Below are 22864 nucleotides of genomic sequence, written 5' to 3'. Positions count from 1 at the left end.
GTGGGGCTTGATCCCAGGACCCTGGGACCATGACCTGAGCCGAAGGCAGAGGCTTTAACCCACTGAGCCACCCAGGCGCCCCATAATTCTATGTATATTTTAAACCCAACAAAGCCTGTGAGGGTTGTTTCCTACAATCAACAACTATTTCTATTTAGTCAGATATTTCTTTCCATTCCTTTTTATTCTCCTGTTTTTCGTTCTGGGATCATTTTCCTTCTGCCTGAAGAAAACCTCATATTTTTACTTCAGGTTTGCCATGACAACGTCTCGCAATTTTTGTTAGTCTGAAAAGTCCTAGGTCACTGTTATTTATGAAGAACACTTTCAATGCATAAAGAAAATGAGGTTGGCGGTTATCTTCTTTCAGTACTTCAAGGATGGTATTCTCATGAATTCCTGCGCTGCTGTTGTGAAGTCATCTGTTGTTCCCGTGAAGGCCATGCCTTCCTCTACCCCCATCCCTTATGGTTTTGCTTTTTTTGGACAATTTTACTATGATGAATCTAGGTATGATTTACTTAGTATTTATTCTGCTTAGAGTTCATAAATACTCTTCTATCTATAAACTGATACCTTTTTTACTTTCAGAGAATTCTCACCTAGTATCTCTTCAAATACTGCTTTCTCTCCCATTCTGTTATCTTCTGAGGGCTTGCTAGAGGCTTAATATTTGTGTCTCTCCAAAATGCATACAGGTTTCCCACCTTTTTGAAAGTTGGTATTATACGGCTCCATTATTCCAAAAAACCTACGTTAGTACTGGCTTTTGCTAAATGAATCCAAAGAAGAGTTTGACTACTACTGAAAAAGCCATTACCATACGTGTAGGTCTTTTGTAAAAGCCAAATGGCAAAACACCAACTGGGGGAAAGTTGGGGATACTCTCTGCTTTGTGCCACCTCAACTTCCAACAAGTTTCTCAGAAACTCTCTACTTCTGGATAGCTGGGGAAATGTGCCTAATGATACCCAACTCCCATTTTGAGCTGTTAGGGGATGGGGCCTTTGGGAGGTGATTAGGTCGTGAAGGCAAGCCCTCATAAATGGGATTGCTGCCCCTATAAAAGAGGTCCAGGGGAGCTCTCGGGGGCCTCCACCTGAGGACACAGTAAAAAGGTGGTCATTAATGAACTGGGAAGCAGGCTCTCACCAAACGTAGAGCCTGACATGCCAGCACCGTGATCTTGGCCTGCCAGCCTCCACAGCTGTGAGAAACCAATCTGTTGTTTAAGTCTGTGATATTCTGTTATGTCGCCCAAACAGACTAAGACAGGGGCACAGTTACACACAAAAGGAAGTCAGTCTCATACAGTCGATCCCATGTGATGCTCATGGTCTTGGCTATATTTTCCATCCTTTTAAACCCTCTTTCAGGTTGGATGCTTTTTATTGACTTCAGTTGATACATTCTTGGTTCTGCTCTAACCAATATGCTGTTAATTCATCCACTGAAATCTTCCATTGCACTTAAAGTACTTCTCAGTTCTAGAATTTCTGTATCATTCAAGATTCCAATTCTCCATCATATCACCTATTTTCTACCAGAAGTCAAATTTGAAATAACTATCACTGCTGTAATTTGAAAATCTGGATTACTTGTTGCCTTACTTCTACTGAGCCCCAGACATAAAAAGCCATTCCCCAGTGAAACCACACAAGTGGTTAATAAAGAAATGAAAACAATGCTCCAAAGAAGTGATCAGGGATATGAAAATTGAAGCCACAAAGTGATACTATTTCAGACTCACCAAACTGGAAAAAATTAACACATGTTATAATAGCCAAGGGCTGGACATGGTAATGGAGAATAACAATTACACAGCACTCTTGGGAACTGAAAAGTTGTACCACCACTTTAGAAAGTAATTTGGCCATATTTAGCAGAAGAAACCAGTGAACCCTATTACCAGAAACTCTACTTTTTGGTATAAATACGAGAACTCAGGCACATACAAAAATTTCCACTGTTGTCTTATTCTAAGTTAAAAAAATAAAATCACTGAAAAAGGACTCAATAAATGGTGCAATATGTTCATATTGTTTTTTTTAAGCAATAAAAATTAACTATAGCTAAATCTTAAAAGCAATTCTAAGTCATATAAGGTAGACAACAAAATGATTCCATCTATATGACGTTTAAAAACACACAAAAAAAGAAAAGCAAAGGAAGAATAGCTACCAAATTTAGGCAAGTAGTCGGTCCCCTCTGGAGGGGACACAGTTGAAAGAAGGCACATGGAGAGCTTCCAAAGCCCCGATAATGCTGTTTCTTAAAATATAAAGTTGGAGTTGGGGTGTCTAAGAATCCTCATCTTTTCTTTAAGCCCCCTCTTTGGACTGTTAGGATATCTTAAAAAGTAATGATTAAAAAACAAAGGACAAGAAAGCTCAACCAAATATACCAAACTCTTAACACTGGCTAAGGAGGGGAAAAGAATACCGGTGATTTCGTTCTTCTGTGTTATGCAGTGTTGCAAAATTTGCATTTGTTTACAATAGGCAAGCATAATTACAAGCAGAAAAAAAAATTACTAAAGCCAATTATAGGATACGAGCTTTACCTACAAAACTGTCATTTTACGAAACTGGAAACATTCTAGTTCTAAAACACTAAAGAAAAGCCTTTAAATGCCTTGCATTTTTCTTCAAGTCTGTGGCATTAATAATCATCGCACATGCACGCACAAAAATTAGAGGTTAGAGCAAGAAATCCTCTCTGTTGCCAGGTGCTCTGGGTTAAAGGCTCCTCCATCAAGTGAGTATAATCTTTATTTTGCCTTAGCTGCCTATAAATCCAGAGAGGAGATGTAAACATGCATACACTAGACTAAACAGCGGCTAAAAAGTGGCCACTACCGACTCTCCCACTCACACATACCATGTAAGTCTGTGGGAAAAACTTACAACGAAACTAAGGAACTCAAGTCAAGTTTTCTGAAAATAACCCAGAGCTGACAAGTCAGTAGGAGGGCCTGGATGGTTTCAAGACACAGTTTTTAACCAAGACTTGGACCTCCAACTGTTTTCTTAAACAAAGATTTACATCCCCTCCTTGGCTAAATTACTTATAAATTAATCAAATTAATTACCCAGAGTGGATAAGCAGGAGGCTGGACAAGATAGTGCTGATGTCAGCCAATGAAGTCTGTGTTGTTTTAACTAAATACATCAGAGCTTAGTTTTAAACAGATCTACTGGGCACAAATATGGTAAGAGACCCACATCCTACCCCCAAATCTTCGTTCTGTTTCCTGTCCTGGGAACAAACGTACCTAGTGTTAATGGATCTGACATAATGAAAATGTTAAATGTTCTCCAGTACCAAATTCATACCTCTTAATGATTTTTTTTTTTTAAAGTAGTGGCTTTTATGCTACCTAGACAATTATTTTATAAGGTCACAAGAAATGCTTTTAAGTAAACATATTATTTATAAAACAAAAGTTAAAGCCACAACCTTCAGTATCTGTAGAACAACGAAACTCGAGTGTTTGGGTTTAAAAATAGCTCTAGAGTGTATCTTGGTGGACCTGCGGGAAAAAGAAACTAAATTCCCCCTTAACTGTCTAACAGAATTCTTTAAAGATCCGTGCTACACCCTGTAGGAAAGACATCAGATCCAGAATGTCTGGGGCTCATTTCCTTGTTTTCTAAGTTCAGACCCATTTTACATTCCAGGTTACAGCTGTCGTCTCCCCCGTCTGCGAAGACCAACAACAACAACACAAAATTGCAGCTTAGAAACACAGATTTTTATGGTTGTGAGGCAACAGAAAAGACTTTCTCCCCCCTAAATCATTAGAGGAGTATGATTTTTTTAATTCACAAATTGACTACACTGGGTCACCTTTGAGTAATGGAAATCTGTTTAAACATTGTTTTGGCAAAAGGCACCAAACATTAGATCTTATTTCCAAGCTTTACCAGCTGGGTTTTGTCATTAACATTTATTAACAATCTAAGATATGGCTTTCCCCGTCTAATCCGTACTACACAAATGTTTTGTATGGCCCTCCAGAGGATTTTGCTGTGACAAATTACTGGCAGAGATTAGAGCCCCGTGGCTATTCACCAGAGGCAATGTAAAATTAACATGGTACTAATCCAATTTAAAGAAGAAGTTGCACAAACAATCATCTGAACAAAAGCAGAGAGAGGATTCCAATTTTATATTCAAACACAATAAATGTGTTTTTAATAAAAAGTTCTAAAAAATTGTATTTTCACACATATGAATTGTGCTTAGTTGAAGTTATTAATTTTAATCCTGCAAAAACAGTGAGTGGCAGAGCACAATTCAGTCTGGCTCTTGCCTTTCTTCCTAAGTGCCGAACCTCGAAAGTTGTCTGCAGAACATCAGTGATTCCTGCTGACCTCAAAGTTTGTTTACAGTGTTGTTTCCAAAGCAGAAAGTTTGTGGGCTAAGGAAGAGAATTAGTCTGCAAGGAAGATCACTGCACTCCAAGAATGAGATTTTTTTTTTTTGGAGCAAATAGTTCCGAGGTAAACCAGCCATGTAGGGCTGCTCTGTTCTTAACACAGACACCAAGTCAGGGCAGCATCTGACTTTTTTTTTTTAATTTATTTGACAGACAGAGATCACAAGTAGGCAGAAAGAGGAGGAAGCAGGCTCCCCACTGCGCAGAAAGCCCGATGCGGGGCTTGATCCCAGGACCCTGAGATCATGACCTGAGCCGAAGGCAGAGGCCCCAACCCACAGAGCCACCCAGACGCCCAGCATCTGACTTTTGTGACAATAACTTCTCTGGAAGAATAATCTGCCAGAATTACTTTGCCAATGGTTTTTAGGCAAAATGAAAAGATGGAGGAGAAAGTGTAACCAGAAAAGAAGGCATTAAATAGGAGGAGCCAGAAAGAGCCAAAGTGTACAAGGATGCCTGTGATAGGAAGGAGGGGCAAGGGAGTGGCAGCCTTTTCCTGACAATCCCAATGAAATTCCGTTTCAGTACTCAGGGTATTTGCTTTGGAGAAGCAAGTCATCCCTAGTCAAAAGCTAACCCTTTTCTACCTTTTCATTATGGATTTAGCCTTTCTGAGTCTCTGAGCCTTCACTATGTAACTTTCCTTTAGCTGCACGCAGGGTCTTCCACATCTTCTCAGTCTACTCTCAGTTTTAAGACTGGAAATGATTGCAAATCTAATCGGGGTATTGCAAACATTGTCTTTAAAACATTTTTCCCTTAGCTTTGAGGGACAAAATACAATGGTAAGCCCATTGTCCTCGTACTTTTCTAACAATGTTGTATTATTTTGGCTCACTTCATTCGCATTTTCACCACCCGGCAAGACCCTGGGGAACAATCAGGGCTCCCAGCTGGACGTGGGACTCCGCAGGGGAGAGCGCCGCTCAGTGGGCAAGGGTTACCACAGGCTCCCGGGAAGACACGCTGACAGAGCCACAGCTTCCATGCACTCTCATCTCTTTATACCCAAACTTTAGGAAGTTCTACAGATAACCTGGTATATCTGCACTTTAGGATTTTTTTTTCCTTCTACACAGTTTTCTAAAGAACATCTATAAAGAACATCTAGAAAGCTACCATATCAATAAATAAAGTACTGTTACTACTCAAACTATAGCCTGCCCACTTGCCTATTTCTATTATTATATAATCACATCCGCTGCTTTTGGAGACTTAAAAATCTGAAATTGTTGAACAGAACACTGTAGTCACAAATCCCTCCAATATTTTTCCCAAAATACCCAAACCTAGCAACCAATTAGGTCCCCGCTGACTAAAACCAAGAATGCTCCAGGTTTAGAGCTCATCTCCTTGTAACAGTTCCCAGGTAGTGGGCACATCCTACAACCAAACCTTTATTAAATGCTGTATAAGCCACTCATTCAATTCTCAGACAAACTTGTGATAAGAGATTAGTCTCCTCATTGGTACGGTGAAAAATCAAGAGGTAGAGCCCAGATTCCGCTCACCTCTTAGGACTCCAGGCCATGTTCTAAACCACCCCGTGTGCCGCCTCTGAGAGAATTTGAAATCTGTTACCTCTAACAGCTACTCTCAACACATCACTTCCTTGTTCCCAATTCCTTGGGACTCCTCCTTCTCATACCGCATGTAACCTAAGGACCTTGGCGTCACGACTTGAGCTTCCTCCTGTCCAAAGTCCCTGAATTCTCACCATCAGAGCTCTTCTATCTAACATTTTCCTGGCTGGGATGTGCCAAACTGTGACCGGTACCTCAGTCCTTGGTCAGAAATCTCTAAAGCCTTCCCTGGGTCCCTTTGTTCTCCCTGAAATTCTTTCACTATTTGGCTTCTAGGGAATAAAAAAGCTGACATTATAAAGGGGAAAGAGCCTGGACTCCAGTCCTCGGTCTTTGTATGAGCAGGTGCACCTGACTTGACTTCTCTAAGTCTCAGTGTCTTTCCTCTGGAAAACAGAAATAAAATGACCTGCTCCGGAAGGATCTTGATTAGAATGGAATGACAAGTGAGGGGCTAGAAATCAGGATCACTCTCTTTCCAGTTGCTGCCTCCAGGATCAGCTCTCATCTGTCCACTGCAAACCTAAGAATGCTCAGTTCTGCCTGCCCCAGCTTCAGTTCTCACCCCTGCAAGGGAGTCCTTGCTCTGTTCTTCAGCCACGTCGGATCCGCATTTCTGACTGCTCGCTGAATGTCCCTCTGCACGAGTTACAGTGCCTGACATTGTAAGTCCTTTCTCCTTCTCGTCTTAAATTTCCAGATTGTAAGGCTTAAGTCTTGGGCATCATCTTTGACTTTCTACTCCACATTAAAATCAAGTAGATGGTGCTACACAGCATCTACCAAAACTATGTGTTTTTTGTTTTTGTTTTTTTACATGAGTCTGCGTGTCACGTTCCCACTGACGTTCCAGTCCTTCTAGCCTCAAATGACTGCTATGAGGGGTCCTCCTCTTGGGGTTCAAGTACAGCCTCTGCTTTCCAATTTGATCCTGTTCGCCATAATCATTTTGGCGTTTTATTTCCAACATTTCCCTCACTACTTTCCTGAATCACTACCCACTCACCAGAGCTGTATCTGACATACCTCCTCTTCCATAAGCCCCTTCTTAAGTGCTGTAAAACATGTACTTTCCCCTCCTGACTACTCTGGATGGTTCTTCTCAGGGCTCTTAAATATATATGTTATACTTGTAATTTTCTTCCCTACTAGCAAATTGCAAGCTCCCTGAGGGAAAGACTTAAGTTTTACCTACATCAATCAATCTAGGGCAGTACCTTGAATACAAGAGGCCCCCAGTTACACTCATTTATCTTTTGTCCTGCGAACTTTCATAGTCATTCTGTACAATCTCAACTCTTCTAGGAGTTAGTTAAGGCAAACTGTACTATTAATTCTTCTGCGGTCTTGGACATAATTCACTTTGAGGGCAGGAAGTGATCGGTACGATACCACGAATTTGTTTAATAGCATTTAATGGTCATGGAGACAGATTAAAAAGAATACAAATTTGAAAGGACCAAGTGCCAAATTTCCTTCAGAATAAAACTGACTGTTAAAGAAAAGGCAGAAGTTAGAATAAAGCTAACCATTATTGATCCTTAGAAGTGTCAGGTCAAGTAGGTTGGATTCTAAAAAACCTGCTCATATTTTACTTGATCTTAATCATCTGAGGAAATTACACCCCAAAATGAGATTAATTTCTCCTGAGGCTTATGGCATTTGTTACCAAGTAGGAAGAAGGGGGCGGGGAAGGTAACCTAAGAAGAATTCAGGAAACCACTATCACCTTTTAAATTCTTATAAAATTACACAAAAAATGGTCTCTGATTCCTTTTCTTCACTGAATATAAATGACTATGAATTCTAGGAATAACATTTAAAATAAGCTATTCAGTTGCAGGACATGTTAAATTTTTAAAGTTATTCTTAAAGTTCTCTCCTGAAAGGTACTTTCAGTGGAAGGAATTTCTGCTAAGAGAAAAAAAAAAATGGCCATTTTAGAAGTGAAAGTAAAATAAATTATTCCCACTTTCTTCCGGGGAGGATAGCTGGCTATTACTTAAAACAAAAAAAAAAAAACCCTAAAAGTTCTTTTTTTTCTTAATTAAGAAAAAGCTCTTTAAAAAAGCCGCTAACCTCCTATTGTCAGAAATAGCCCTGACAATTGAAATGAACACATCCGAACATAAGAGATATTGCCAAATACGCATACTTGTAAAGAATCAAGGGGAAAAAGACATAAAACGACCAATCCATCACCAGCTATCAACTACATACCTGTTTAAGTCTGGCAAGTTCTTTCAAAGCTCGTCCCCACTGCTGCTTGTAATGCAGTTTAGACTTAGTTGCAGATTCCAACTTCCTTTCAAGTTCAACCTGACAGTGATTAAAATCGTATCAAGTGAAACACTATACCACTGTGTACAATCACTGAAAGATAATATATACAAAGAGTCTGGCTTAAGAAAAGAGTTTATACAGTGTAACATACGACATCATCTAAAACTGTTATATAATTTACTATAAATATTATGGCACATGAACATTTTCTTGTTTAAAATATAGTCGTATTTTTACTGCCTAACAGCCTATACTAAAAGGAACTGAATCAGTCTTAACCTCCAGACAGTTACTATAAATGTATTAAAACGTGTAGAGAGTGCAAAACACATTCATTTTTTACAAAAAGCAGTTCTTACTGTTAGCATTCCAATTCAGCTGGCACTCCCAATCTGAGAAACCAACTTACTCCTTTTGGAGGCCTCTCATGACATGGAACTTGGTCTTAAAACAAAAAAAGCTAGTAGAGATACTTGTATATTTCGGCAAAAATCAGAAAATGTCTAAAACAGTGAAATGTTTTATCAGAGCAGTTTACTAAGCAAGAGTACAAAGTGAAAAATATTTTAAGAATGTTAAAATAAACCCAAGAGTAGGAAAAATAATGCTCCTACTAATACTCATCTAACTCTTATTTTCTGTTTTCCCTCAAATATATAAAGAAAAACATGAAAGTGGTTCCATTAAAAAAATGGTTATTTATACTTGCAGCAGGCAATCTGTTGTGCATGAACTCAAGCCAACTTGGCTAAGTTCTGGAATGTACTCTCTCAGTGTTTCAAACTAAGTACCAAACAAATTCATGAAGCCAACAGACAGTTTTACTATTTAAGTGATAATGTAATAATATGCCTGAATTACAGTAAAATACTGTGACTCTAAACAGGTCTAAGTTTTTTTGTATCAAGTCTAGTTTTTCCCATATACACAGCTCCTTGTTTTTTGCAGGAAAACAAACCCAAAGGCACTCTCCCAAAATTCAAACTCCAGAAAACTTTTGTTTTATTTTCATGTAAGGAAAAGCTGATTGCCAAATTCCCTTCACAAAAGACCAGAACATTCTCTGCAGTAATATAGGACTTCATGGAATCAAGGTTTTTTCAGCTTTACAAATCCCTGGTGCTTGGATATAAAGTTGTTGACATTTCACAACTAGACTTACATGTCCTAAGTTGAATAATACTGTGAGATTATCAAAGATGATCTCTTCTACTTATGCCTTCCAGATTTATCCATATTACTTGTTAATTTAACAATAGGGTGTCAGTCAGTGGAATAGCAAAAATCTTTTTATGGCTCTAAGATAAAAGGGTCGTATTTTTTTTTAAAGGGTAGTATTTAATTATGAAAGCAATCATGTCCATGGGTCCTGGAGAAGGTGTAGTAGTCTGGATGGGACCAAGAAGGAGAGTCAGGACTGGACTGAAACCAGAGGGATCACATAAACCCAGGGGATTGACTCAACAGAAAAAGCGGGATAAGGTTTTATCAGTTTTGCCATGAGTCTCAAAATAATTCCCATTTGCATAGTTATTCATGCTTAAATAAAAAACTATAGTTATCAAATTTCAGATTGAAACCTCACTTTTCTGAGTTCATTCCTTTGGCCCAATCAATTATTCCTACCTTTATTTTTTTAAGAATATAGGAGCCTCTGTGATTCTAAAGAAACCATACCAACCCAATTCCCAGAAACATGCACCCGAGTGAAGATCTGATCTACCTCCAGGACACTCACAGACCTCAAGCTAAGATGTCTCACTGTGAGTAGACGGGAGGCTTGAGCTAGCCCGTACACGTAGATCCTGAGCCCAGTTACAGACCTCTAGTGTGCAAACTTACTTCAGGACCTGGAGTCAGTTGAGAGGCTAGCATGGCAGTAAGCACAGAGCTGTGCTCACTGCTGCTCCCATCTGCCTGTCTCTATGCCCACAGCTCGCATCCCCTACAAGACAGAGGGCACTGCCTTCATCACTGATGCTCTACTCCCTCATTCGAGTCTGTCACAAACCAACAATTTACATTTCTTCCTGGAAAACCTTCTACTTTCCTACTGCCATTTCCTTAGCTCAAGTTCTTTTCCTCTTCTCTGGTTTCTTCAGCCTAAATCTTATCTACACATCCCACTGTCCTCTCTGCTAAAAAGAATCTACCATCACTGCAACTTGCCTGTAGTCTGGAGCCTATTCTCCTCTGTCTAGGTTTCACGGTGTTCCAGAATCGCACCTCTGTCCTCCTTGCTGAATCTATCTCCTGGGTTTTCCTCAACAGAAGACCCTCTCCTCCTGCCCTCAGGTCCATGTCCTATACACCACCTCCCCTGCCCCACTAACTTCTTGAGCCGGTTACTTTTCCACTCTAACTTAAAACTTGAGGCTGTCTTAAAACTGTTTCTAAATTGCCAAGAGTTCCTATCACATTCCCTGGTATTTGATTATACACAATCACTTAAGGCTGAGTCATCTCCCTAATTTCTTTACGAACTCTTTAAAAGTGAGGTCCCAAAGGATAATGTGTTTTTTCCGTTCATCTTTCCCTCTACCTTAAGACACGAGTGGACAAGCAATAGCTACCAAATAATCTTAAGAAAATTTCAGCATCGGGGTGCCTGGGTGGTTCAGTGGGTTAAAGCCCCTGCCTTCGGCTCGGGTCATGATCCCAAGGTCCTGGGATCAAGCCCCACATCAGGCTCTCTGCTCAGCAGGGAGCCTGCTTCTCCCTCTCTCTCTGCCTGCCTCTCTGCCTACTTGTGATCTCTGCCTGTCAAATAAATAAATAAATAAAAATCTTAAAAAAAAAAGTCAGCATTTATTTTTAACTTCAGTCTGCCCTACTAAATTGTTTTCCATATTTTATTTAAAAACTGGATTATTTCTAAGCCATTGAGGAGACTCCTACCAAAAAGCAAACCATAAACTGACTTCTTACATAACAAAAGGAATCAGGATTGTATTTGGTAAAACTGTATCTTAACTTAATGTTACACCATTTCGTGAAAATAGAAATACTTCTTCTACACTGAAGAGAACGGGCAGTCAGAAATGAAAAGCTCTCAGTCAGTCATAACCAGAAAATTATATGGAGAACTAGATACTTTTTCACTTCTGCCTTCCTTTTTGTGCTTTTAGGTCTTTGTTATTATGTAAAAATAACAAATAGGATTCTGCCCTCTTCTGGCTCCAAAAAAAATTTACCAAGAATTTTCACAAGAGCAGAAGGCTTGTTTTACTGAACACTTACACATGCTGGGTGAATTTGTTAGGTCTGGTGCTCTGGCAGGTGAACTAGTAATTTTTTCCCTCTCGCTCTTAACTTAATGACACGGTTTACACTTGTAATATGTTGAGTGATTTTTACCCCAATTTGCTATAAGTACAATTGGAAAAAGAGATACTGAAAATCACGTAAAATGTGTTTCTAAGGTTTATATTCGGAAAAGATAGTGCTCTGTTCTAATTTTGAGATAGATAGTGTCTGAAGGGAAAAATGAGAATCCTGACACCTATGTAACAGGGCCTGTGAGAAGGGCTGAGAAGCCATGCATGTCACTTGTCCTTGGCAGGTACCACAGAATTCAGAGTGGTCAACATGGAAGTAGATGAACACTTGGTTTATCAAGAGGGGTTGAGGAGGTCTAGCTGCATTCAAACTCACTGGCAGACAAATGAACAGGCCACCAAAGCCAGTGGAAAAATGCAAAGATTGTCCCGATATGAAAGAAGCAGCATCAACCAGGCTGGGCAGTCAAGCCCATGCTGGGTAAGAAAAGGAACAGAGCACAGACGTGGACAGGCCGTGAAAACATTTACTGAGTTTGGGAACAGCAGCAAAAACTGGTTAATTAATATCCATTTCCACTAAAAAAACCTGTCTCCAACTTTTCTATGTATTCTCTTTTTTTGCCTCTTAAATAGTGTATTTCCCAAGAGAAACTCTTTCATGGTCCACTACTCCCCTACTCTCTAAAAGCTGAATTTCTTGTTTTTAATTGCTTACCCTCAATCTAAAAACACGTGTAGATTTTCCTTCTGCCATATAGATTTTTTTCAACAGTGTGAAGCCCTTGGTTTAGATTTCCTTTTTGTTTTTTCCTGTGCCCAACTTTTCAATAAGCCCCACCAATTTGGCTTCTTCAACGTTAGTGATTTCTTACCTGTCAAACCCATGGCCCTTCATTCACCATGCCTGACTTGCCCTTCATGAGGGATGGCCTCTACTACTGATTCTCAAAAGTCCTCCTCTCCTGGGCACCACACTGGACTGTTTTTATTACTCCTCTCAATCTTTTTAGCCTCCTTCTCCCTCACCTTCTGTCCCTGAGGCTGCACTTCCCAGAAGTGTTCAGGGGTCCTTCCTCAGCACGCCTCAGCCCATTGCATCTGCATTATGGTGTTTATTTGATGCCACTGACTCCCCAATCTGTAAGTCTAGTTCTTTTCCCTCTTCCTACTATAATTCCCATTTTTTAACCACTCCATCCACTGTTCCACTTCCCTTTTTCTGCTAGCATCTCAAGCGTAGTATGTCTAGAACCATAATTCTCTACAACTTCCACCTCCTCAAAGATCTTCCTGAAAATTCTTCACTTCCATTAACATACATGAAGCCAACCTGATAAATTTGATTGTCATCTCTGACTTCCCTTACCAGATGAAATACAAATTCTTTAACTTACCATCTAAGGTCTTCCCCTGCCATAGGACCAAAAATTAAAATTCCCAGCATTCTCTTAGCAGTCCTATTTTTATTTTGAAAATACGACAGTAATGATTAGGTTCTAATCAAGCTATTACCGAAATACTAATAGACTTTTTAACCTTGCTCCTTTGCTTGCATACCTCTTTCTGGAATATCCTTCCCCTACACATTCACCCATTAAGAGGTCATGTGTCCTTTAGGTTCCATACTTCATGTGCAGATTTCACTAGAAGTAGCTTTGTCTCCCCTTTACCTTCACGGCTTTTAGTAAGACAAAGTCAGACAGTAGGAGCCATCATCCTCCTTTCCACTGTTATGACCTAGGCTAAGTTCTCTGCCTCTCTGTTTGACCTGCCGTTTAAGTAACTCTATCCTGAATGTTTTTTAATCATTCAGAACAGGATTTACACAGTGTCAGTGCACATCTTTGCTGGATAATGAAAAATCAGTTCTGGCCATCAGGATCCTGCCAGGAAACCAGAAACCACTCTAGGTCTTCCAAAGAGATTATCTTAATACAGGCAACTGGTGAGACAGGTGAAAAGCAGAAATGCCAGAGGGGATGAGCCCCCGCCCCACCCCCTACCCCAGGAAGAGCCACAGCAGCCAGTCCCACCTCTCCCAGGTAGGAGGGACTACAGAAGGAGCAGGAGTGTAGTTTTTCCTACCCAGAACCCAGACACAGGGGTTGTCCTTGAGCTAGAGCCTCAGTGGGGATAGTCCAGGGCAAGCTGAGAGAAGGCCTGGCTGGTGGGAGAGGAAACCATAGAGTACACCTACTACCTGAGAAAATACGAAAAGCACAGGGACTACCCTGGCATCTTCCCAACTTCCATCCTGTCATCTTCGGGTGGTGCCCCCTAGTGGCCTTTAACTTCCACAGATTATTTTCTTCTTTATAACCGGTGTCATTTTCTTACGTAGGCTGTATCTTTTTAATAATGCCCAGAGAACATCTAATGATAAAATGCAAGAGACTATACTGTCAAACTTAGGTTGGCTGTTGGACCTTACACATTTTTTAATGCCTAGAACCAGAATATACTTTCTGTTGGTGGTGAATCCCATATAAATAGAGGGAGGACCTGGATTCCAACCACAGGAAACAGAAGAGGATGGACGTCCCCCCTCGAGGGGGACATCATCCTAGAGAAGTGCAGGCTTGAAATGAATCCTCCTGTCGGAGAGTAATACACAGAGAGCATTCCCAACAGCAAGACTGGCACCAGAACTGGGGGATACAGAAATCTAGGGACAGGGCCATGATAGCACCAAAAGTAGCAAGAGAAGAGAGTTTTGTGACAGGACAGGCCATGCTGTGCTCCCCTGGTTCTTGTTCCTATTCTGAAACCTGTTCTGTAGCCTTCCTCAAAGTTTCGGGGATTCCTTTATTCCTACCGTTAGTCACTTCTGTTGTTTGCAACAAACAATTCGGATCAGTACAAGCTAGAACTGAGAAAACTGAGAACAGCCAAGAAATTGAGGTACTGACAATGTCACATCTCTAGAATCGTTCTTAGTTGACATCAGAACACTACAGTGAAATATTATTATATTTTATATTCAAATAATATTTACTGACTTTATAAATTATTAGAATTAGTTAATTTGCCATGATCTGACATGGGTACCTTTTCCAAGGTGAGAAGATTTATTTCAGACTGTAGACGGATTTCTGGTTTGTTGCTTTGCTGATCCTTGAACTGAAGAAACTCTTTTTCCAAAATCTTGTACTTATTTTCAGCATCATTAAGCTGTATTTAACAAAGGAAAAAGTACAGCCATTAAAAAATACCAGTATGCTAAGTTCAATACTACCGAATTCAACAGGGTCATTTTTCCCTTATGCTAAAACATGTTTATAGCAGAAAATTTAGAAAATCCCTAAAGTATAATGAGGAAAATTAACAACATACAAAAACTTCTTAAGTGTATGAAATTTGTTATAAAACCAGTATCACCAGAACATTTTTGGTAAATTTTAGATGGCAAATGAAATTCACTTTACAAAAATACCAATACTAGTAGGAGGGCACATGTAAGAACATATTGTATATCATGTGTGTATGTGTATGTATATATATATATATATATATATATATATATATATATATACACATACATACATACATACACACATACACACATATACCAGCTAATTATGGATGAAAACAAACTTTTAGTGTAGCATTTATTTTACTTATTATTTGAAGTTATAAAAACTTCGTAAATCAAATACTATTACAACTTAAGTCATTTCAAGATGATTTGCCCCAATCCCTTCATTTTTGTGGGCCGGGAAGTAGCAGAGACCTGAGTAGCATCAAATGTCTTCATCCCCTAAAATAATGCTCTGAGGAGAGCAGGCAAATACTTTGTTAAATTAAAAAAGCAAGACCACCTTGACTCAAATCTATATATAACTCCCCTCTGAAGAGTTTCAGAACTACCGATCCCCGCCCCTCCCAAAAACAGGATATAAAAATGTTCTTTTTGATTTGATCTGGGGTTTTTTTAATGAAATGAAAATAAGCACTGTTAAAGATGCCTTCCAAAAACATGTCACACTATGACTACCAATCATTAGATAAACCCATTTATCTTCTCACTAAGACATAAGACTTAACTGAATTTGAAATACTGAGAAAACCTGTGACAGAAATGGAACTTCAATTATCAATAACAAATTCTTATTTCATGCCAGTCAATAGAAATCGTTCTAATTAGAATTTATCTAGCATCTTTAGGTATTAAGGTAGTCTGTTACCTGAAAATTTTTCATATGACTGAAGTTTACCTCTGCATATCTGAACTTTCATTTTTAAACTTGAATCAGAACCTTCCTCAAGCATCTCCATCACACTTATTTCTGTTTTAAACAAAAGCTAACAGACTTGATATTTGTTATTTTTTCCAGCATTCAGAGAACTCATCATAAACAATTACTGTGGCTCCAATCCGGTTGTACAAAAGTAAGCTATGAGGTATAAGGGCCTCTTTCTCTTGTGCTAAGTGGTCCCTAAACACGGGCTGACTTGTGCGACTTGCTTTTTCTATACGAGCACACAGACACTTGACCACCTTTCACTGACAGGGTGTCTTTTTGTCCTTTCTACCTGTCTCGTTAGAACTGTGTGTTGAGTATATGGAACCTGGTTCTGAATCAGGGCCTAGCATGTTTTCTTTTATATGAACTGTGAAATGTTCCCAGGTAAGGGCTGAGCACTTTCAGCTCCCAGACACGTGTGCTGCCCCACAGCTCCCTCCCCACTTCCCCACCTGATTTGCCCCAGGTCTCAGACTATGTTTTAGGGGAGTGCTTGGGGTAATTTTTCCAAAATACCAGTTTGTGCCAGAAAGGTTCTTCCCACAAAGATGTGAGCTAATTATGTCAGTCTGGGACAAGGTAGGAATGGTTTTTAAAAAAAGATCCCCTGATGAGTCTAATACACATTAGAAGCCTTGATCTTCCTGCAAAGTGGGAGAAGCACTACCTGTGAATCCTAATCATAACTGCCCACTTACATAACTCTATCTTTTATATTTTAAGTGAGGCCTCTATAACAAACACATTTGTATTTACAATTGCCTAAACAATGGGACTTTAACTGGCCCTGAACAGCTATGGAAACTATTCTTCATGCCAGAATTTACCGAAGAAGTCTGGAGGCATTCACCGTGCATATCTAATCTATGCTGAAATTTTTGAAGAAAGAGAAGCTTAATTTTTAACAGCTTGTTCCTGCTTTTTTTCAGCAAATATTAAGCCCCTATTATGTTCTGAAGACTGGCTGGACTCCAGGCATACAGATACAAACCCAAAGAATTTTATGGAGCTAATCATTTGACCCTGATCAAACTATCATGCTAATGAAAGTAAAAACAAACTGCTCTAACATCTAATAGAAACTCGACCGAGACTTGGAGAATAAGGGTCAGGGAAGATGGCTCTAGGGAAGTGGGCTATAAAGCCAAGGAGGAGTGTAGCTCACGAGGCTGAGAGAAGTAGCAGACACCGAGATGCTCTGGGGAAGACAAGCACAGTCGGCCTGAAGACCGAAGGACACCCAGTGTGGCTGGAGAGCCTCCGGCAGAAGTAAAGGACTGGGAGAAGCGGTGGGAGAGGTAGGCTGGGGGTCCCCAGCGACGCAGAGGTTTGTAGGGCAAGCTTATCACTCTGGTCTTTATCCTAGAGCAGTAAGACGACACTGGAGGATGTCGGTGGAGAAGGTCAGGCTTCCCAAGTTTCAAAATTATCACACTGGCTGCAACAGGAAGACCAGAGTGGAGGAGTCCGTGACTGCAGTGTATGGACAGGGGAGTGAGGGTGGGTTTCCCACGCTTTTAAGAGATCCAAGTACAGAGGCCAAAGGGCGATTAGATATATGGTTCTGGAATGCAAAGGAAAGGGCTGGGATATAAATGTGAAAGTCCCAGAGGTGCACAGTGTCTCTGAGGCCACAGGCACGAATAAGACTGTTCAGTTCCAACTGAGGCCTGGGCCGGGAGGACATCCAACGCTGACTGGCTAGAATAAGGGAAAAGAAGCCCACGGAGGAGCTGGAGGGGTGGCCGGCAAAGTAGAGGCAGACCAGGAGACCACCGGTGCGCACCAACACCAGGACAACAGCGAGGAAGCCGCGAGGAAGTGTGAGTCAGAGGACAGGAGGCTTCGCAGCACCTGGGCTGACACTTGGCGGCAGCGACAGAGCCACAGAGGGGACTGGGAGAGACAGGCAGGGGAGTGTAAGGTGACGGAGCACAGACCGTTTGCTCCCCAAGCCTGGCTCACAACTGAACTGGGTCCAGGGGCACATGAACAATGTATTGGCCCCCACGAAATTTACTAGAAATAACAATCTGGAGTGAAACTTAGTTCCTTCTTACATCAATAATGGTAAAGGAAGGAACATTATCCCAGTGTCATCTTTCGCTTTGATTTCGGAAGACAAGCTCTGACTTAAAGTACATCTGAATCCCGCCGCCATCAATATGATCAACAGTTGGACTGACTGTGTATCTTTCTAACTTTTCAGCAACTACAGCTAAGCTCTGAGCGCTGCCCCCACCTGCTGCTGCAGTCGGAGTTTGTCCTCTTCGAGCTGTCTCATCTTCAACCTCTCGAGTTCGACCTGATGCACACAATCCTCTTTGGATCTCCGGATAGAGTCCTGAAGTTCTTGCAGGTTCCGTTCACGTTCTAATTTCAGCTCCTTTCTTTCTCTTTGAACCTGACAACAGATGCGTCTGTCAGAGGGTGGCTTGCTCTGGGCTACATGACACTGTCCAGTAGTCTCTCATCCTTATATACAATGTTCAGAATATGTACAAATTTATCTCCATGTCCTTTTCCATTATTAGAATTAATGTTTAAACATACTGAAATGCCACATTTTAATCCATCATCATTTAATTCTAATATAAAAAGTACCTCCAAAACTCCATACATGACTTGCAAAAAATTCAACTGAAAGGGCCCTAATCACTTAAAATTCCTATTTGAATAAAACTCACTGTATTACCTAAGCAAATATGCCCAAGTTTCTTTTCTTCTTTAGCGATTTCTTATATTCTGAGGATGCCTGGGTGGCTCAGTTGGTTAAGCATCTGACTCAGTCGAAGATTCTTTCTTCCTCTTCCTCTACCTGTTTCCCTATTTGCACATACTCTTTATCAAATAAATAAAAAATCTTTAAAACACAGGGCACCTGGGTGGTTCAGTGGGTTAAGCCTCTGCCTTCGGCTCAGGTCATGATCTCAGGGTCCTGAGATCAAGTCCTGCATCGGGTTCTCTGCTCAGCGGGGAGCCTGCTTCCCTCTCTCTCTCTGCCTCCTCTCTGCCTACTTGTGATCTCTCTGTGTGTGTCAAATAAATAAATAAAATCTTAAAAAAAAAAAACAACACAAATGGGGCCGCCTGGGTGGCTCAGTCAGTTAAGCAACTGACGTTCAATCTCAACTAGGTGTTGATTTGCGGGCAAAGCCTAGCAAAACGTGGAGCCCACCGAAAACAAACATTCTGCCTGGTAACATAGAAGGTGACTCAGCCTTAGTATTGATGTTTGACCTTAAATATATCAGTTTCCAAATCATTTTAGAAATTCCAGAAAATATATGAGGACAAAGTCAGGGAGATATGCTGAGAAAAATTTTGAGAAACACATGTGGTTAGGGAAGGGGCATACAAATTTAATGTGGAAGAAATTCTAATTATTTTGAAACTTCTGTAGTAATTTAAATAAATATTTTGGGTAAAATTCAGTAAGACCTAACAAAATGGCTAGGTAGGCATAGCACTAACAGAAGTTTTCATCCATCCTTTGGAGCTAACCTTTAATGGTCAACAAAGAGGGGTATTCCCTTCTTACTGAGAACAAGGGCAGAAGGCTGGGCCACCAAGCTTGTACTACATTTTCTCTATGTGGGAAACTTCACCAAAAGTCCACCATTGCAGATGTCAGCCAAAGCTGGCTGAGTAACAATTAACATTTCTGATAAATACTTTGTTATCTACTCCTCCCATTCTGACCTATTATTGAATATCACTTTTCTCCATCATGCCCACAAGACCATTTCCATGAAATGGATTTCGTATGAACATAAAGGAAAAGCAATAGCATGTACCTAGAGTGCAGATTCTGGAAAAGGAAGACAGGAATACAGTTACCTCCGATTCTGCAAGGACAAGCTGCTGCTCTCGCTTCTCTAAGTCAATTAGGGTTTTTTGAAGTTTTCCTTCTAGAACAGTATATTCAGCCACCTACAGTACAATAAAAGAAAAATTACCTTTTCCCCCAATTCAAAACATGAACAAAGTCAACGCTGCATACATTTTAACATACTGAAACATATGATGTAGGAACAGGAAAATCATGAATTATATCCACCAATTCAAAGCAGAAATTCTTGCTAGTACTCTAAGGAAGGAAGCCCCTCTAGCTTCTGCTTGGCTATCTCTAGAGACATTCATTTTCCTGAGGAATCTCATTCTCCCACTGGACAATTAGACTGCCAGTAAAATCCTATGTTCAGTCAACATCCAGCTCCTTAAAAATCTGCCTTGGTATTTCTACGCCGGTATTTCTCTGATGCCCCCTTCATCACTTATGCTCCTTCCCTAGAACTACTTCTGTTGCTAGGTCAGCTCGTCAGTTTCAAGTCCATCCTCCTCATGGTTCACATCCAACTCTTCCCTGCAGTTCCAATAACTGACCTCATGATTACTTCTGACCTCATGATCAGCCTCGTACCCTGGCTGCCGTAGGCCTGCAGTTCCGCTGTGGGTCCCGTTCACAGTAAGGAGTCTCCTAGCGCAGCCTACACAGCATGTAGGACTCTTGACAGTTTCCTGTCCTTCATTTCTAACTGATCATTTTTACTAGGACTTTCTGACTTGATGCACACAATCCTCTTTGGATCTATCCTCACCAATTAGTCTCCACAGCCCAGGCCGCATATTAATCTTTTTCCCATAGTCAACAGGACCTCAAGTTTTATTCTCCTGAACCTTACTTGTACTCCTTAGAAGAAAAAAATATCTGTCTTCACGTATTTGAATCTGGTGATAGCCATCCTATATCCTCTTAGTCTTTTTTCTTCTCCAAGATAAACACAAGTTTTAGCAATTATTCACATATTACCATTTTCACATCTAGTACCTTGGATTTAATCTAGAGTCTAGATGGTAGACCAAGTCTTTTAAAATAAATGTGGTACCTGATGTGATCTCACTACTTCAGAAGCCAAAGAATGTCCCCCACCAGCGACAAGAACAGCAAGTACATTAACTTGGTCTAAACTCACATGTGCTATTTCAGGATCTTAATCACACCATTTGCTGTGTCGGAGAAATTCCCCCAAGGCTTTTGTTTTTAAACCTGGGATAACTATACCCACACACCTATTGTCCAGAAGACTGCTGTGACTACGGAATTTGACATCTGTCCTCATTAAACTTTATTTCAGTGACTTAGGCCCGACATACCAACCAATCATGGTCACTTACATAAAAATTCTGTTAATTCTACTACCTACTTTTGATTTATCTAAAAAACAAAACAAAAGAAAACAAAAAACAAACAAACAAAAAAACACAACTAAGTGTGCCTTACCTCCTTATAAAGTCATATAGAGACAGGGAAACAGGATGGTGAGTCAGAATTCCAACGTTCTGCCCCTGGCCACGCAAATGCGTGAGTTCCCAGAGCTCTGTCTCAGGAGGTGTCCTTTCCTGCTACATGACCTCTGCAGATGACCTGAGGCACCTACCATCACGTGTGTGAAGAACTCCCGAATCCAGACTGCCAAGTCAAAACCCCCTCCAGAGATTCAGACCTCGAATCTGCTGCATATGCCACTACTCCCTAGATATCGCACTCAAAAATGTTTAAAAACTGGAAATCCCCATCATTTAAATAACAAGTTTTTATGGCAAACCTAGTAGGTGTGGGTAAAATAAAGTCCTGTGGGGGGCGCCTGGGTGGCTCAGTGGGTTAAAGCCGCTGCCTTCAGCTCAGGTCATGATCTCAGGATCCTGGGATCGAGCCCCGCATCGGGCTCTCTGCTCAGCGGGGAGCCTGCTTCCTCCTCTCTCTCTCTGCCTGCCTCTCTGCCTCCTTGTGATCTCTCTCTCTCTGTCAAATAAATAAATAAAATCTTTAAAAAAAAAAAAATAAAGTCCTGTGGTACTTATATTCTGAGGGAAGACCCAACTATGAACAAGGAAGTAGATATTTAATGTCATCCGAACTAAATGCCAGGATGAAAATAAGCAGAATGAGGGTCTAGTTAGTGGCCGGGAGCAAAGGAAGAAGGCATATTTCGGAAAGATTATCCTGAACAGAGACCAGAAAGTACTTCTGACAAAAGGACATTCATTCCATAGATCCTGAGGTGGGGGAAGGCCAGGTTGTTAAGAACAAACTGTAGCAGCAGGCTGACAGAAATGAGGTCACAGAGGAAGCCAGGAGGTAGATCGCATAAGGCCTTGAGGCCTTGTAGGACCCGGTAAACCATGGGAGTTTTACTCTATGTGCCAGGAGGAGCATGACAGGTTTTTAAGCCAAGGAGTGCATCGTCTGACTTCTGGTACCAGAAGTGAGCTACCGGGGTCAGGAAAGAGGAAGGGATACTGAGTTAAGAAGTAACTAGTCATCTGTGAGATACATAAAGTCATAAAGGAGGGAGCTCAAAGTGGTTTGTCTCCAGGATACATATTCAACGTGGAGCCACGAGGATTTGCTAAGAAACTAGATGTGGAATCAGAGAGTCAAGGATAACTTGCCTGTAGCCTGAGGAGCGGAGTAAAAGGTGTCACCATTTATTAAGAGGTGGCATCAACAGGAACAAACTTATACAGGAGGGAGATACAGAGCTTGTTTTTAGGCAGGTTACATTTGAGCTGCTTAGGGGACAGTCAATGGACAGTGTCAACAGCCAAGTGCACAGTCCAGGGAAGATGCAGGGACGCAAGCAGATAAATGTTCCATATAACACGTGTGTATTATGTACACGAAGCACACTTGTACCTGACTTGTATAGGACACTAAGAAAGTGGAAGACAACACGTGAAGAAATGTAAAAACAGAAAAGAGAATCAAGGACTGGGCCTTGGGGCAAGCCAATAAACCCAGCAGAGACTGAAGCGAAAAAATGACCCAACACGAAAGTGGGGAAGGGGAGACGGATGAATTCAGTAGACAGGAGGAGAGGTCAAGCAGAGCAGTGTTTTAGAAAGGGCAAGACCAAACTGGGTGAGGATGAGGGAGGGTTGGTTGAGAATTGTTCTAGAGAGGGAATAGAGTCATCAGGGAAAGCAGGAGGAGTGGAGCGTAGCCGTGAGTATTCCTTAAGCCTT

At 40.8% G+C, this 22864-nt stretch overlaps 1 protein-coding gene across 2 annotated transcripts in view; it reads right to left on the bottom strand.

Moving 5' to 3' along the window:
- Positions 1-22864, bottom strand: part of LOC111148272 (centrosomal protein 120) — an 82024-nt gene that overhangs the window by 10320 nt on the left and 48840 nt on the right. For both annotated transcript variants that reach the window (XM_022504748.1, XM_022504749.1), the window contains 4 exons: positions 19676-19768; positions 18078-18239; positions 14640-14762; positions 8248-8346 (listed from right to left, as the gene is read on the bottom strand). In XM_022504748.1, coding sequence (XP_022360456.1) covers positions 8248-8346; positions 14640-14762; positions 18078-18239; positions 19676-19768 — 477 coding nt within the window. The remainder of the gene's footprint in view (positions 1-8247; positions 8347-14639; positions 14763-18077; positions 18240-19675; positions 19769-22864) is intronic.

The sequence above is a fragment of the Enhydra lutris genome, unplaced genomic scaffold (assembly GCF_002288905.1).
Source record: "Enhydra lutris kenyoni isolate GAN:26980312 unplaced genomic scaffold, ASM228890v2 scaffoldscaffold19, whole genome shotgun sequence".
Taxonomy (NCBI): Eukaryota; Metazoa; Chordata; class Mammalia; order Carnivora; family Mustelidae; genus Enhydra; species Enhydra lutris.
The sequence above is the reverse complement of the archived record's forward strand: the minus strand, read 5'-3'. Positions and strand labels throughout refer to the sequence as shown.